The 13,375-nt window shown below is 39.4% G+C and overlaps 1 protein-coding gene and 1 long non-coding RNA gene across 2 annotated transcripts in view; one reads left to right on the top strand and one right to left on the bottom strand.

Annotated features, from left to right (window-relative positions):
- The window catches only part of LOC134865842 (collectin-12-like), a 40,182-nt gene that overhangs the window by 26,242 nt on the left and 565 nt on the right, over positions 1-13,375 (bottom strand). Inside the window, exon 2 of the mRNA XM_063885610.1 lies at positions 9,548-9,598. Within this exon, the coding sequence (XP_063741680.1) occupies positions 9,548-9,598 (51 nt within the window). The remainder of the gene's footprint in view (positions 1-9,547; positions 9,599-13,375) is intronic.
- On the top strand, positions 11,469-11,838 carry LOC134865615 (uncharacterized). Its single transcript, XR_010165978.1, has 2 exons — positions 11,469-11,563; positions 11,705-11,838. It is a non-coding gene; the product is annotated as an uncharacterized LOC134865615 (long non-coding RNA).

The raw sequence follows: 13,375 nt of genomic DNA, 5'->3' as shown, positions 1-13,375 counted from the left end.
TAAGATTGGACCCCCTATATGTGTTTTTCTCTTGCTGAAAATGCAGTTTTCTAAAGGAACTGAAAAATCTGATAAGTTTATAAATATTTTAATTTAATGAAACTGTTTATATCCCCCTTACAAGGCACTACAATCTTGACTATCAACACTTGCTCTTGTCAATAAACATTCAAAGATGCAATGTTTATAGAATTGCAAGCCCCTCAAGTACGCTCGCATGCTTATGGAGTATCAAGGAAATTGTGCAATAACAAGTGAGAAACATTTGGAAATAATGAACAGTGGGTTATCCGATAAAAGCGTGCAAAGGGAGAAATATGGCATCCTTCAGTGGAACAGACCTAACTGTTGAGGGAAACTTTATGGTGCATTTCTTGTTAGCTGAGCAAGCTGCTGTATTTTGCTCAAAGGCACAAACAGAGTCTAATTGGTAAAGAAAACAGTTAGATGGCCTATTAAAACAGGGACTCAGATCGAGTGAAGCAGTGAACATGGAGTTGATTAGATCAGGTTTTGTCCTCCCATCTGTGCCTGGTTAGAAGAAGACAGGCTTTGACAAATGGGTCCTATATCGTAATCTCCATAGACCAATTCATAAGCACACAAGTGTGCCTCATAAGCAAAGCCGGGGCTCTGTATAGGGGATACTTTGTGAGGCCTGATAGGGTACATATAAAGTATTTGTGGTCCAGTCAGCAGTTTCCATTGAAGAATAAAATCCAGGTTTGTCTCCTGATCTCACTGTGGATGATGAGATTTGGATATAAATAGTTAGAGTCACATCTGCTACCACAAGTTTCAGCGATGTGACGGAGGTCCAACCCTGAACTGGCAAGCTGAATAGGTGTTGGCAGGCTGGATTTGTTTTTTTGTTAATGTAATTAAATATTCCAAAGAACACTGCAAAGTACAACTCAAATAGCACCTGTATCTACACTATTCAAAAGGAATGTTTTTAAAGCATGCATGCACACTAATGCAAACACACAAAGGACTTATTAAGATCTCAGAAGCTATATTTCAACTCCAAAGTTACACTTCTTTCATCACTTGTTATTTTAAATAGTGATTATGTACCTTTTATTTTATTTGCTTGTGCTGTAACTAGAACTGAACCAACAATAACTTGGAGAATTCTCTAATGATATTCATTAACATTTGGTTAAACATGGTCTAGGTCAGCACAAGCCAAGGTCTAACAATGACCAATCTGAAGTTGCTTCATTACTGTGTATAGTGATGGTTGAAAACAGTTACACATTCAATTCAAAACGATTCTTACACTCATGCATTATATGTTAGTTTATAGTATATGCAGCACGTTGTATTGGAAAGTTACCCCTCCCTATCTGAAACATTTTACATTTCTAACTGAAACACAGGGAATTTACAGCAAGAAAATATGCTCCCTTATAACTGACATTTCAATAACCATCATTCACATCCATGAATTTAGAAAAAACATGGAAGCCATAAACAAATTTTATTGGCCTGAGAGGAGAAATAGAGACCCCCAGACTCCTCCTACTCATGTTCCAGTGTTGGCATGTTAGAATGAGGTAATTTCAAATAAAACAGGACCATGTGAACCTCACAGAGCTGTAGCATGGGGAGGTTGATCCTCACGTTCACCATGTCAGTCACACCACATGAGAAACTATGCTCTTTGACTTTGACTTATGATGTGTCTTCTGCCCTCACTATGCCTGTAGGTGCATGTATGCCAAAGGGTCAATTTGCTTTTAATAAAGGTTGAAAACAGCAAATGTATCAGTTCTGAATAGTAATCATGTAACTGTGAAAGCATCAGGGGACTCCACTGATAGTGGTTACATGTCCATAAAGCAAAATCTATTATTAAAACAACCAAATTATTTGAAAAAAACAAGAGTTAAACTAACTGTACTACTAACCAGGTACTGCAACAAGCAAACTAGATCCACGGTTACTCCAACTGTTGCATGTTGCATGATGTGTTGCCCCTCATGGGAGAAACTTACACTGAAATATTACCATTAAATCCCTATAAAAAAAAGTACAACAAAAACATAGTGACAAAAGTACAATTAAAAAGGAAGTAATTGCAACTGCCCAGAAAACTACAGTAACTTTGCATTCTTAATAAGCATCACGTTATTTAGGGATAATTAGCAGTAAATTCCTCACATAAGAACTAAATGTACAACTCTTACAGTCACAAAGCTCTATGATAAATGAGTACGGATAAAAACAAGTGTGTATATATTCCCATTGGACACAGATCTTCCCAAAAGATGAGCCTTTCTTAAAATGTCAGTTAGCTTAAAATTGAAGTGAGCCAGTTAGAGCTGCTATAAAAATGTTCCCAAATTACAAAACTAACTTGGATTCAGCCTGGCATGTCAATCGATGGCTAATCAGGTTTGGCTTTGGATCCAAATCTCAGTCCTAAAACGCACCACATAATAGCTAATACTTGGTTCCAAAGATGCAGTGAGTGACTTAGCCGGCCATAACATGAAACATGTGTATTATAAAGGGTACACTTGGGATCAGCTCTGGCCACTTCACAAAACCAACACTTGATATAAAACCGTTTCCGTCATCCACAGGGTTAGGCAAAGTGCACAAGAGGGTCTAATAAAGCAAGAACTTTGGACGAAATCCTCCATGCATGCAGCAATGTGCCTCTGATGTCATTATTCTTTAGAAACCATTTTAGTCCGACTAATTGTCTTTTACTAGGGAAACATGCGGCACTGTGTTAAGTGTGGCAAACACATCTATAATTGTAACCATATTAGTCTGGAGAAAGATTTTATTGGTTTTGGCTCCCACACTGGAGCCTCTCAGAGAACTATCTGTGCCTTGGAAAACGTTGACAAATCAGCCGCAGTGAGATCAATGAGAGATCCTGACTCCTCCTAATCTCTACTCCACCACAACAACATGAACACAGATAAACTAAGACATGTTTTGTCATGCGGGTTAAGAATATATCATTACACATTCATTTGAACCCTAAACCACGTTGGTGCTAAGTTGAACACTGGAGTTAACTCCCAGACCATCTGTGCAGTTGGGTTTTCTGTGGTCAGGCCTGCTGGGTGGCCCGCCATGGAAGTATTTAAGATACTGAATCAGCAGCAATCATCAGCCCAGCCTGATGGTCATCAGTCCAGGTCTGTGCTTCTCTCAATACAATCGCAGCACACCACTCTCAAGCTTCAGCGCCCAGCAGAGCCAATAAAACCAAACACTGTGGAGTCCAAGTCTGGATTTCCTTTTGGGATGCTGACCACAGGGAGGGTGGTCTGACTTCCAATTCAGGCCAGTGTTACTTCACTGTGGTCCATGTCAAAAGTTATGTAATGTCTTACTGAATTAACATTTAATCAATAGATGCCAAATTCCAATCGTCAAGAGCACAAAAAAACACATTTTCTCACTTACTGCAGAAGCTGTCCAGTGAGAAAACCATTTAAATTGTATTTGCTGAGATTTTGAAAATGTATACACGTTATCAGGTTGAATTTAAATGACCGAGAGTGCATTGATTTTTTTCTCACAGAAGTAGTTCCATTTTTTAAAGAAATAAATCATGCTGTTTTAGTTTTTTATAAGAACAAACACTTTCATATTCCTCCATTGGATTGGAGAACTGTCTCTAAACCTGGCCAAGTAGCACCAAATGTACGTATAAGACCTTACTACAAGGAGTAAAATAACTTGTTGTAGTGTGGGGGAATTAACTCTGAACTATTGTACTGAGGTACCTAACAATATGAACTCCATACAACATAAGAGCTGCTGTAATACATTCAGGCAGACTGAGTGATTCCTATATTTTCCTTTGCAGCAGATGTACAGATGTGAAGACACAAACAACATGCCTGACTTGAAACCGTCATCCGAAACACTCGAGAGCCAAGTCAGTGGAAAGACTCCACATGGCTGGCTTCTTTGCACAACACAGACATTTTTCAGTATCTCCAAAAATACAAGTACTGAAGCATAAACAAGAAAAACAGTGAGTGGTGTGCTGGTGTGAAGCCAACCTAATCACAGCCAGAACCAAAAACGCAGGCAGGTCAGAGAGACGCTCTGTGACTCACAGCAGTACAAAGAAAAATACACATTTTTCATTCTAGCTTTCTGCTGTTTTTCAAAAGAGGGGAAGCAGCAAGGTTGATGTTGGCCCTCTGGAGCCAAAAGTCATCCATTAAGTGTAACACTGAAGCTGAGCAATATGCAGAACTTCTCGAGGATATCAAGACTTGTTGACAGAAAATGGAGTCAGACACTTCAATACTTGTGTGTGTGTTATTCTTGGGGTCGAGCCAACAACCTTCTGGGAAAGGAGAGCTTAACAAACATCCATTATGTGAAAAATGACACCCTATCAGATGACAGTTGGTTGCAGGCGTGTCATTAAAATTGGTCAAAGTATCCCTCAGAGACACGTAGCACTGAGTGGTGCGAAGATGTTTGATGAGGTGGTTAGGCCGAATTGGTCAAAAAAACTATGGCTTTACATAAAACCATACTGGCAGAAGCTCCACTGCAACTCCAGAATTGTCATGTTTGTTTTTTTTTCATCCTTTTTCACTGACATTTTGAATTAATAGGAGCTCCTGATCTGATGTCTGCATAGCAATGTCTGCACTTTATGTCTTTTGAAACTGTCAGCCTGCTATAAAGATAAGATGGAAGTAAAAGCAGCTGGAGCTCATTTTGATCTACAAGCTTGATAACCAATGGAGCCATGCAGTATTTCAGGCTCTTTCATATAGCTTACATAAATATAAAGTTAAGGGGTGTTACGGAACATAGAAGTCACGGTTTGGTGCAGCAGAAAGAAAATAAAAGCATAAAGATGTGTTTTTTTCATTTATTTTGACAGCGGCACATTTGTCAAAGAGAGATACAATCATCTTAATTGGGAAGTATTTTTGCCACTGGGAACTTGTGTAAAGGAGCATTTCAAACACTTGCTATACAAACACTGAACAAGAAAAGGCAACAGGTGACAAAAGGCTATAACAGTGAAGCACCTATTATGCTATAAAACTAAAAATACATAGCAACCAACAACACGTGTCAGTTCCAGTGACCCCGAGCAAATCATCGTCCACGTCACAATAACGTCAAGAAGCATGAAAACGATTTTACCATCTGCATACACCAATGAGCGCTGCATCTTTGGTGCTTTTTGCAAACGTAACTCCCTCTGCCTGTACAACAGCTTATTGTTTGGGGATTTATGTCACTTTTCTAAATGTGTTTATGCTAATTCAACTGTTGCTGTGGGGTTCACTCTGGGACAGAAACTACACTATGGCTAGGATATCGTTACAGTTGAGTTAGTGTGGTTGAGGTTACGCTACTAAAAGTATGGTTAGAGTTGATGACAACCCAACAGAAATTGTTGGTTTGTAACAGAGTGCTAACTCTAGTCTCCTGTATGAGAGTCAGACACATTAGAGGCCATTCCTCCACCTTGATCTTTACATTTTTAAATCCTGCTCACACTTACAGACTTCAAACACTTGGGAACCAACAGGATGCAATATATTGCCCATTGGTGAAATGTATACGACTACTCAAAAACTCAAAAGGCACTTGGTTATGAGACTTGAGTCAAGAAAGATTCACCTTTATGTCCTCTGACCCATCGGACTCTACAACACTCATCTACATAAAAACAACTGAAGTGACGCACATCATGTGTGCCAGTATAACGGGAATGTGAGCAACTATCTGCCCATTTGGAGTAAGCAAAAGTAAATGTACATGCGCATACGTTTGTGTAAATGGTCCATTACTGTCCGTCTCCGTACATAAATACACATTGTGTACTGACATTATGCACACTTCCCTAACTTGTACCCCACTTTGACAGGAGACATAAACTATGCCTCCAACAATTTTCCAGGATGTAAATTAAAGCAGTACTGAGATGAAAATGCTAAACATTTTCTCTGAAATATTTTTTGGGGTCATATTTTATAATCAGTCTGTCTCATCTTTTGATGCATGTATTTGCCAGCTGAGGAGATGCTGACCTGCATTAAGCCCCACTGTGTGAACACATTCTTTTACTGACTGGTAAGATGTGCAACAGACTTGTTCCTATCACCGTCTGCCTTGAGTCTGAGTCTTCATCATGAGTGATACGATGAGTGCTAGACAAAGGGCTGCTCTTCAGCTGCAGGGATTTGTTCAGCTGACCTCCAGCTGACCTCCGCCTGTCCCCCGCTAACGCTCTCAGCAGAAATCCTCATGGAATGCTTTAGGCAGGCCCCTGCTGGGACACAGTGATTTGTGCTGTGTATGGGATGCACTCTCGCCTGCCAGTCATTGGTCAATCCAGGAATGACCCACTATCCCTTTGACCAGCCACAGACCGCTCTCGCAGATCTGCAGGTCTGGGATAAGATCAACAACACGTCAAGTCAGCACTGCTCTGTGCTGCTTTGTCTGTCTTTTCTTTTCCTACACTGTCATTAAGGTTTACTTCTTTGTAATCCTTGAATGTTTTTCTCCCTCTGTCCTCCTCCTCTGTCTCACTCCACTCTTTATTGAAAACACTAGCAAGTAATCTTTCATTAGGACGGCAGAACACGAACTGCATGCATGCATGCCCTGGAGGGGGTTGTAAGTAACAGGCAGGCCTTCCCAAACATTCTTCCCTGGTGATAAAGTCCCCGTAAATTAAAACCATTTGCTGTTGTGCTCCCAAAAATAAATCGAGCAAGGAATGCAACGCCTCGGCCTAAAATAAAGCAACAAATAAATGACAAATGTGTCCACTTTGGATCACAGGAACATAAAGCATATTAAAAAGCAGTTGTAAAATACAGAAATAAATACATTTCTGGGAAATTATCTCCACATGAGGTAGTATTTTTCTCACTTTTTTCCATCCCCAAGTCCCTCTCTTTCCTCCACACATTGCTGACACAGTATAGACCCTGAAGGCCCTCTCCACCTCTCTCTCCAAGTATATAGGTCTGAATAAACTTCCACTATGGATACAGGAAGTGGATCAGCAACTTCTCAGGTTTGGACATACTCTCGGTGGTATAGTAGACCTTTTGTAGAAAGCAGATGTCAAAATGAGTCAAGGACCTCATTCCTCTCTGCCTTGAGGACATACGAGAACCACATAATACGTTTCTCTGCCAGAACCCAAGAATGTGTAGAAGCCACTGATGACATGTCAAAATGAATACTTCAACATTTTGGAAAATACTCTTACTCTATGTCCTGCTGGGAGTGAAATGAGAAGATTGATACCACTCTCATGTCTGTGCGTTACATTAAGATTGGGGGCAAGAAGGTGAATGTTGGAGGAAACAGCTAGGTTTGCTCAATCCAAAAGGTCAAAAATACATTAACCAGCACTTATAAAGATAAGTAATATGCACATTTTATCATTTGTTTTGCATCTGTACACAAAAGAAATGTAAATGGTGACAATTTATAGTTTTAGGGGCAAACAACAACAAGGTGTATTGTCTGTATAGAGGGTCTTGTTGCTGCTGCAGTGGATATGTTAGATAGAGAAGGACAAGTGCAAGTTGGGACGAACAACTTCCCAACTTTGGACATCGGAATACCTGAGGAGCATATAAATTCCTCATTGGTTTTGGTGGTTCCTGCACTCTTCAAGGGCCATTATAGTTTGATTTTTAATAAATGTTTTGACATGTCTTAAGCCAACAGGCAGTGAGTATTTGATACTCAACAGACACATTTTTGTTGGAGTGTTCCTTTAACCCTTGCCCCTCTGCAGATGCTCAGTAGCCAGAGTTCAAGAGCAAGAGCAAAAGCACAGATGTTATTAAAATAATTGTTCATATTTCTTTTCTAAATCACACATATACATTTTTGTATGTATGGTTTGAAAGCAAGAAAATCCAGAGCCTCCTCTTCTTGTAAATAAAGTTAACCACGCATGAGCACATTAAGGGGTTAAGATCGTGCACATGTATACATTTATCGTGAGGACACACAATGTAAATTCCTATTACTTTCTAACGACTGCTGAGTGTCTGGTTGACACACATACTCTAAAACACCTCTCAAACCTGAGGGATCACTGTGAGCATTTCACCTCAGAGTGTTGATACCTGATCTCAGTTCTGGGACAGGGTCAGGAAAGCTATCGAGGGACACAAACATATCATACTGAAGTTGTGGTTCTTACAGCTGGAAGCGTCCAATAGTAGTCTCAACAAAGGGATACAGAAAATGTAGGGAAATGGCCCATGTTGTTAACTTCTTAGTGCCCCATCCTTTGTTGTTATACCTTTAATGGATACAGCATAGTGGGCATCAATGTCAAATTTGCTCTTGTAGTTACCCAGACCTGCATCATTTGTATTTAGGCAGTCTTATGAAGGTGACCAAGTTCAATGATAAACAAGAGCATCATAATGCAGCTGAAATGTGTTAATTGGCTGAGAGCCTGCAGGTTTTAAACTTTAATTTCAGGATACTGTACAAATATAAAAAGGATTGGTTTTATTGTTTTTCTACCACATCATCAGCTGAATAAGCAAATGTTAAAAAACTGTGCTGACTCAGGATGACAGTCACTATATTTGATGTACTTTAACTTCTAACGTGTACTGGAAAGTACTTCGAAAGGTGGTACAGCAAGCTTTTTTTTTTTTTTTAGTCATGATAACTTGTCCTGGGTTTCAAAAATGTCTGGATTTCAATCATAATCCAATCACGCAGTAATTTAGAACATTATCCATTAAAGCACTTAAGAGACAGATGTGCCTTGCATTGTTATATGTCTCTACAGAAAGGTACAAAATGATTTTAAGAAATACTGTGGGCTTTCGCATGTCTGAAAAATCTGAAGGCATGTGATCTACTTTATTGAATAATTACTGATGCAAAAAAAAAGAACCAGTTAATTTTCTCAGTTAAAAACCTTGGACTAGTTTTCAAAAGTCGGTTTTGCATATTGTCTAAAATCTCTCAGTGGAAATGACTGTGGCTTGTGTCAGGAGAGTTGCCTGAACTCCAGGAATGTGTAAATGTAACATTTTGAACAAGCTACGTACACACATCTGGGTAGCTACCATGTGGCTATCATTTGTTTTGCCTGATAAGGGGGTGAGATTATGAACCTGTTTGGAAATTGTGGATCTGAAAACCGTATACATTAGAAGAAAGGCAAAAAGCAGACCCTTTGCAAGACTGATTTTCTTGGTTTTGGACCAAGTCATTATGTGTAGTTTTGCGCCGAATGAAACAGAGGTACACTGGGATACTGATAAGGTAGCAAAGTCAGGCGGCTCGTCAGGAACACCCAGGATGCTGTGGTTTCCCTCTCCATGTCCTGCTGTAATAACACAAAACTAACATGTGTATTTCTGGGAAATGAGATGTGGCCTCCTTTTAACCTTGTGGATTATTGTAGGTGGATTACAGCCAAGCAAAATACTGTATTTAAAGAAAACATTATTAAGGCAATCACATCACTGGTGCACCATATGGGATATGAACTAGTGAAGGTGGTCAAGTCAAGAAGTCACTTGATACTCACCAAACCTCTTATAACCAAAGGACTGCACCTCCTCCTCATCAGCAAAGTCGTCTAGATGGAGAACACAGAAAAAAGGGAAATTCGTAAGAGTTCAAGATTTAATCAAACAAAGAGACAAACATTACATCATATCATCACATCTTAGCATTGACCGTACAAAGCTAAACACAAATCTTATCCAATTTTTATTCAATACCTTGATTGTATGTCTTTATTACAACACAAATGTGGTGGAACAAGCTTTTGTTACATTGAATTAGGTATAGTCACGTCATTCATCTATCTTATGTAAACTTGGGTCGAGACTCTTTCCCATGGGAGTCGGGAACATCTCCATGGTCCTTATCTTATCTTGACCTCCAGACTCCCGGGGCAAAGCTTCCCAACATAAAGCATGCCGAGGGTAAAGGACTTCAAAAAGGCCTTCTAGGTAATTTACCACCAAAGCATCACTTTTCTACAACACTTTAATCCAAATAATCTGAAGTCAAGGTCACTTTACAAGGTTTTTTTTGGAAACTCAGTAAACTTTTTCTGCTGATGAAGACTGTGAAAAGCCACTAAAAGCTCCAGTAATTTGTTGGGTGTAATGTGAGCTATTGTTTGTCCAACCACCATTTTCTAAGTAAAGCACGACATTCACCTTCAACTTAAATCTTATTAGTCTGTATCTTAAATATCAATTTGTCTAAGTTAACATCAAATTGTAACGTGTAACGCACAGTATCTTAGCGCTTTTAAGTAGGCTTCTTTTTTTTACTTTAGGGGAGTACTCCAATCTCTCATAACCTGACAAGCCCTGAGCATAGTCTCCTTTCAAGCATCCCTTTCGCCTGTGGGAAAGTACTCTGCCAACATCAAAGCTTTTTTTTTTCAGTGTCCACATCCATGGCCAGGGAAAATAAAGACACACCACAAGGCTTAAAGATCATCAGAAAAAAAACAGATCACAAAATACCAGAAGCAGTGAGGTACTGCGATATTAGAGCCACGGCTGTACATCAGCAAAGTGAAGAGAGGATCCAAATACAGGTAGGAAAAAAAAGGTGAATTAAGAAAGTTGATGTTACTACTGTTATTTTTGGTGTCTCTTTCAGAGATTAACATGAAGAAATGTTCAGAAATGACTGCTGCTGGTGCCTAAAACTACAAGAAATCCCAACGTCTTCTGTGCCGACATCCCCTGATGGAGAGCAGAGCGAGAGAAGAGGTGACAAGATCAGGCCAAACAGTTGTAAATAATCGGAAAACACATCTTACTTAAGGAATTTGACTTTCCTAATACCCCCCACAACTCGGGTTCCTGTTTGTGTTTCCAAGCAACAAGATTGTGTTCCAAGAGCCATTCGGGGAAATGGAGTATATCACAACTTGTCCAAGGGGTTGAAACTGAGTGCATTTGAAAAAAGCTGTATGAGTCAAATGTTGGGATGAATACTGCTGCAGAGTGCCATGATTCTTCAGAAGAGTTGCTCAACACCACAGAAATAGATCCCAGTCAGCACTGATGTGTTGTTTTTGCAGGTCAAAGATGCATTGTGGTTCAAACTTGGCTAAATCTGGTTATTTGTTGAACAGCTTTTACACATACACATTGCATGTTACTCTTTCTTAAACTACATTTTAATTAATATGTTTTCAAGATATAGTTAGCAGCTGTTTCACTGTGAAAACAAATGTTATGACTTTTTATTAAAACTCTCACCTTCTATCCAAATTTAGCTCAGCCTTAACCTTTTTGGCCTTAAGTGCTCACTCTGATTTGAAAATGGCCGGTGACTTTAGTGTTTTCATGCAGCCTGAAACATGTAAGTGACACTGATGACCAAAAGGAATAAACTGGGAGTAGGCAAAAATAAAACCATTGTTGTACATTAACTTAGTTAAATAGGCTCTCGTCTTTTTTTCCTCAGAGCTTTTAACTACATCTCATGCCATCCATCAGATAGATAGATAGAATCGGAGGATGAAACCCTCTTTATTAGTCACATACATGCACACAGCAGAGCACACACAGTGAAATTGGTCCTCTGCATTTAACCCATCCTAGTTCTAGGAGCAGTGGGCAGCTATTGTGCAGCGCCCGGGGAGCAATGGGGAGGGGGGATTGGAGGTGTCCGGTGCCTTGCTCAAGGGCACCACAGCAGGGCCTAGGAGGTGAACTGGGACCTCTCCAAGTAGCAGTCCACCTTCCATGTTTTTTCAAGTCTGTTCGGGGACTTGAACCGGTGACCCTACGATTCCCAGTCCAAGCCCCTACTGACTGAGCCACTGCTGGACACTGATGAAGACTTGAAATTCCAGAAAAAACAAGTTATCTGTGATAATATTTTCTGTCCCCAAGCTCAAAAGTATGTGTTTACTTGTGCTTTATCTATATGTAAAGGACTGTTGGGTTCATGCTGCCTCTAAAACAATATTCCCTCTCTGATGCATGCTGGTCCTACAGTTTACCAGCCTGCTTGTATGTGTTTCCAATGTCTTGTTCTAATAAAAACATAACAAAGAACTAAAAAAAAGGAAACAATATACTCAACAAATAAAAGCCTTAACACACAAACCTAATTGTATTTTTGTCCCATTGACTCTTTCTGCAACCACAGCAGTAACAGGAAGTGGTAAGCATGGCAGCTATATCATATATCCTTGTGAGAGTTATTCATAATCATTCCCACAATGCAGAGCTTTGTTTTTTTAATTTTTAGATGGACCACAAGGTGGCAGGATTCATGTAGTGTTTACATTATGTAATAAAAGGACCAGACCTTCATGACCAGAGTGCTGAGTACTGAGTGCCAGAGTGAGTGGGTGAGAATGACACGCACTGTGTTAATTGTCAGCATCCAAAAACACAAAGGCACTACGTGAGAATCACATCTGGGTAAACTTAAAATAAACCTTCATAATCATGAGTTAAGCTGAGCACATTGAGTCTATTGGGTCTGCTTTTATTACATGTAATGTGTTGAAAGGCAGCAAATCATTGGATATACTGTGAGCATGCGCGGAGTTATAGCCTACCACAATAAAGCTGTTCATGCACGAGTGTTAAGCCTGACTCAGTGTTTCCTTTGGGGCTTTATTTATAACTTTAAGCCAACACAAACTTTTTATCAAGTGCAGCACAAAAATGGAGAATTGTGCAAAATTAGTATTACGTTATCCAGATGTGGGGGAAGTACTCATTTATTGTACTTAAGTTAAATTAGAATCGTAGGGACACTCTGGTACAAGTTGCAATCAAAAGGTTACTCAAGTAAAGTATTGGCATCTAAATATACTTTAGCTACCAAAAGTAAAAGTACTCATTATGCAGATTGGTCCATTTCAGAATCATATCATATTACATGTTTTTATTATAATTATTGATGCATTAATGTGTTTATCAAAGCTTGCATACTGCATCGTTGTTACATTTTACTCCAGCTGAAAATGAAGTCTTAAAGTGTTGATTATATTTCACATTACTGTGTAAAAAATGTAGTGAAGTAAACATTTGATTTACCTTTGAACTGTAGTGGGATAGACAATTTAACTTAAATACAGTATTTGAGTAAATGTAATCAGTTACTTTACACCGCTGACATTATCTACCCAACATAAAGTGATTTGCTCTCTAGGTGAGGCTATAATCATGTGTTGTGGCTCTGTTTTGAACAGTTCAGTTAATGTAGGTTGGTGTTTGATGTGTAGCAGGCAGATGCAAAACAATCCCAAGCAGAGTTCCTTAATTGAATCCAGATGTTATACGCGAGTTGTAGCCCACGCATTCCTCAGGTCTCAGACTGAGAGAAAGAGGCAGAAAGTGACAAAGAAAGTGCGACAGCA

This window comes from Eleginops maclovinus, chromosome 6 (genome assembly GCF_036324505.1).
Source record: "Eleginops maclovinus isolate JMC-PN-2008 ecotype Puerto Natales chromosome 6, JC_Emac_rtc_rv5, whole genome shotgun sequence".
NCBI classification, from domain to species: Eukaryota; Metazoa; Chordata; class Actinopteri; order Perciformes; family Eleginopidae; genus Eleginops; species Eleginops maclovinus.
This window is presented reverse-complemented; position numbering and strand designations above follow the sequence as displayed.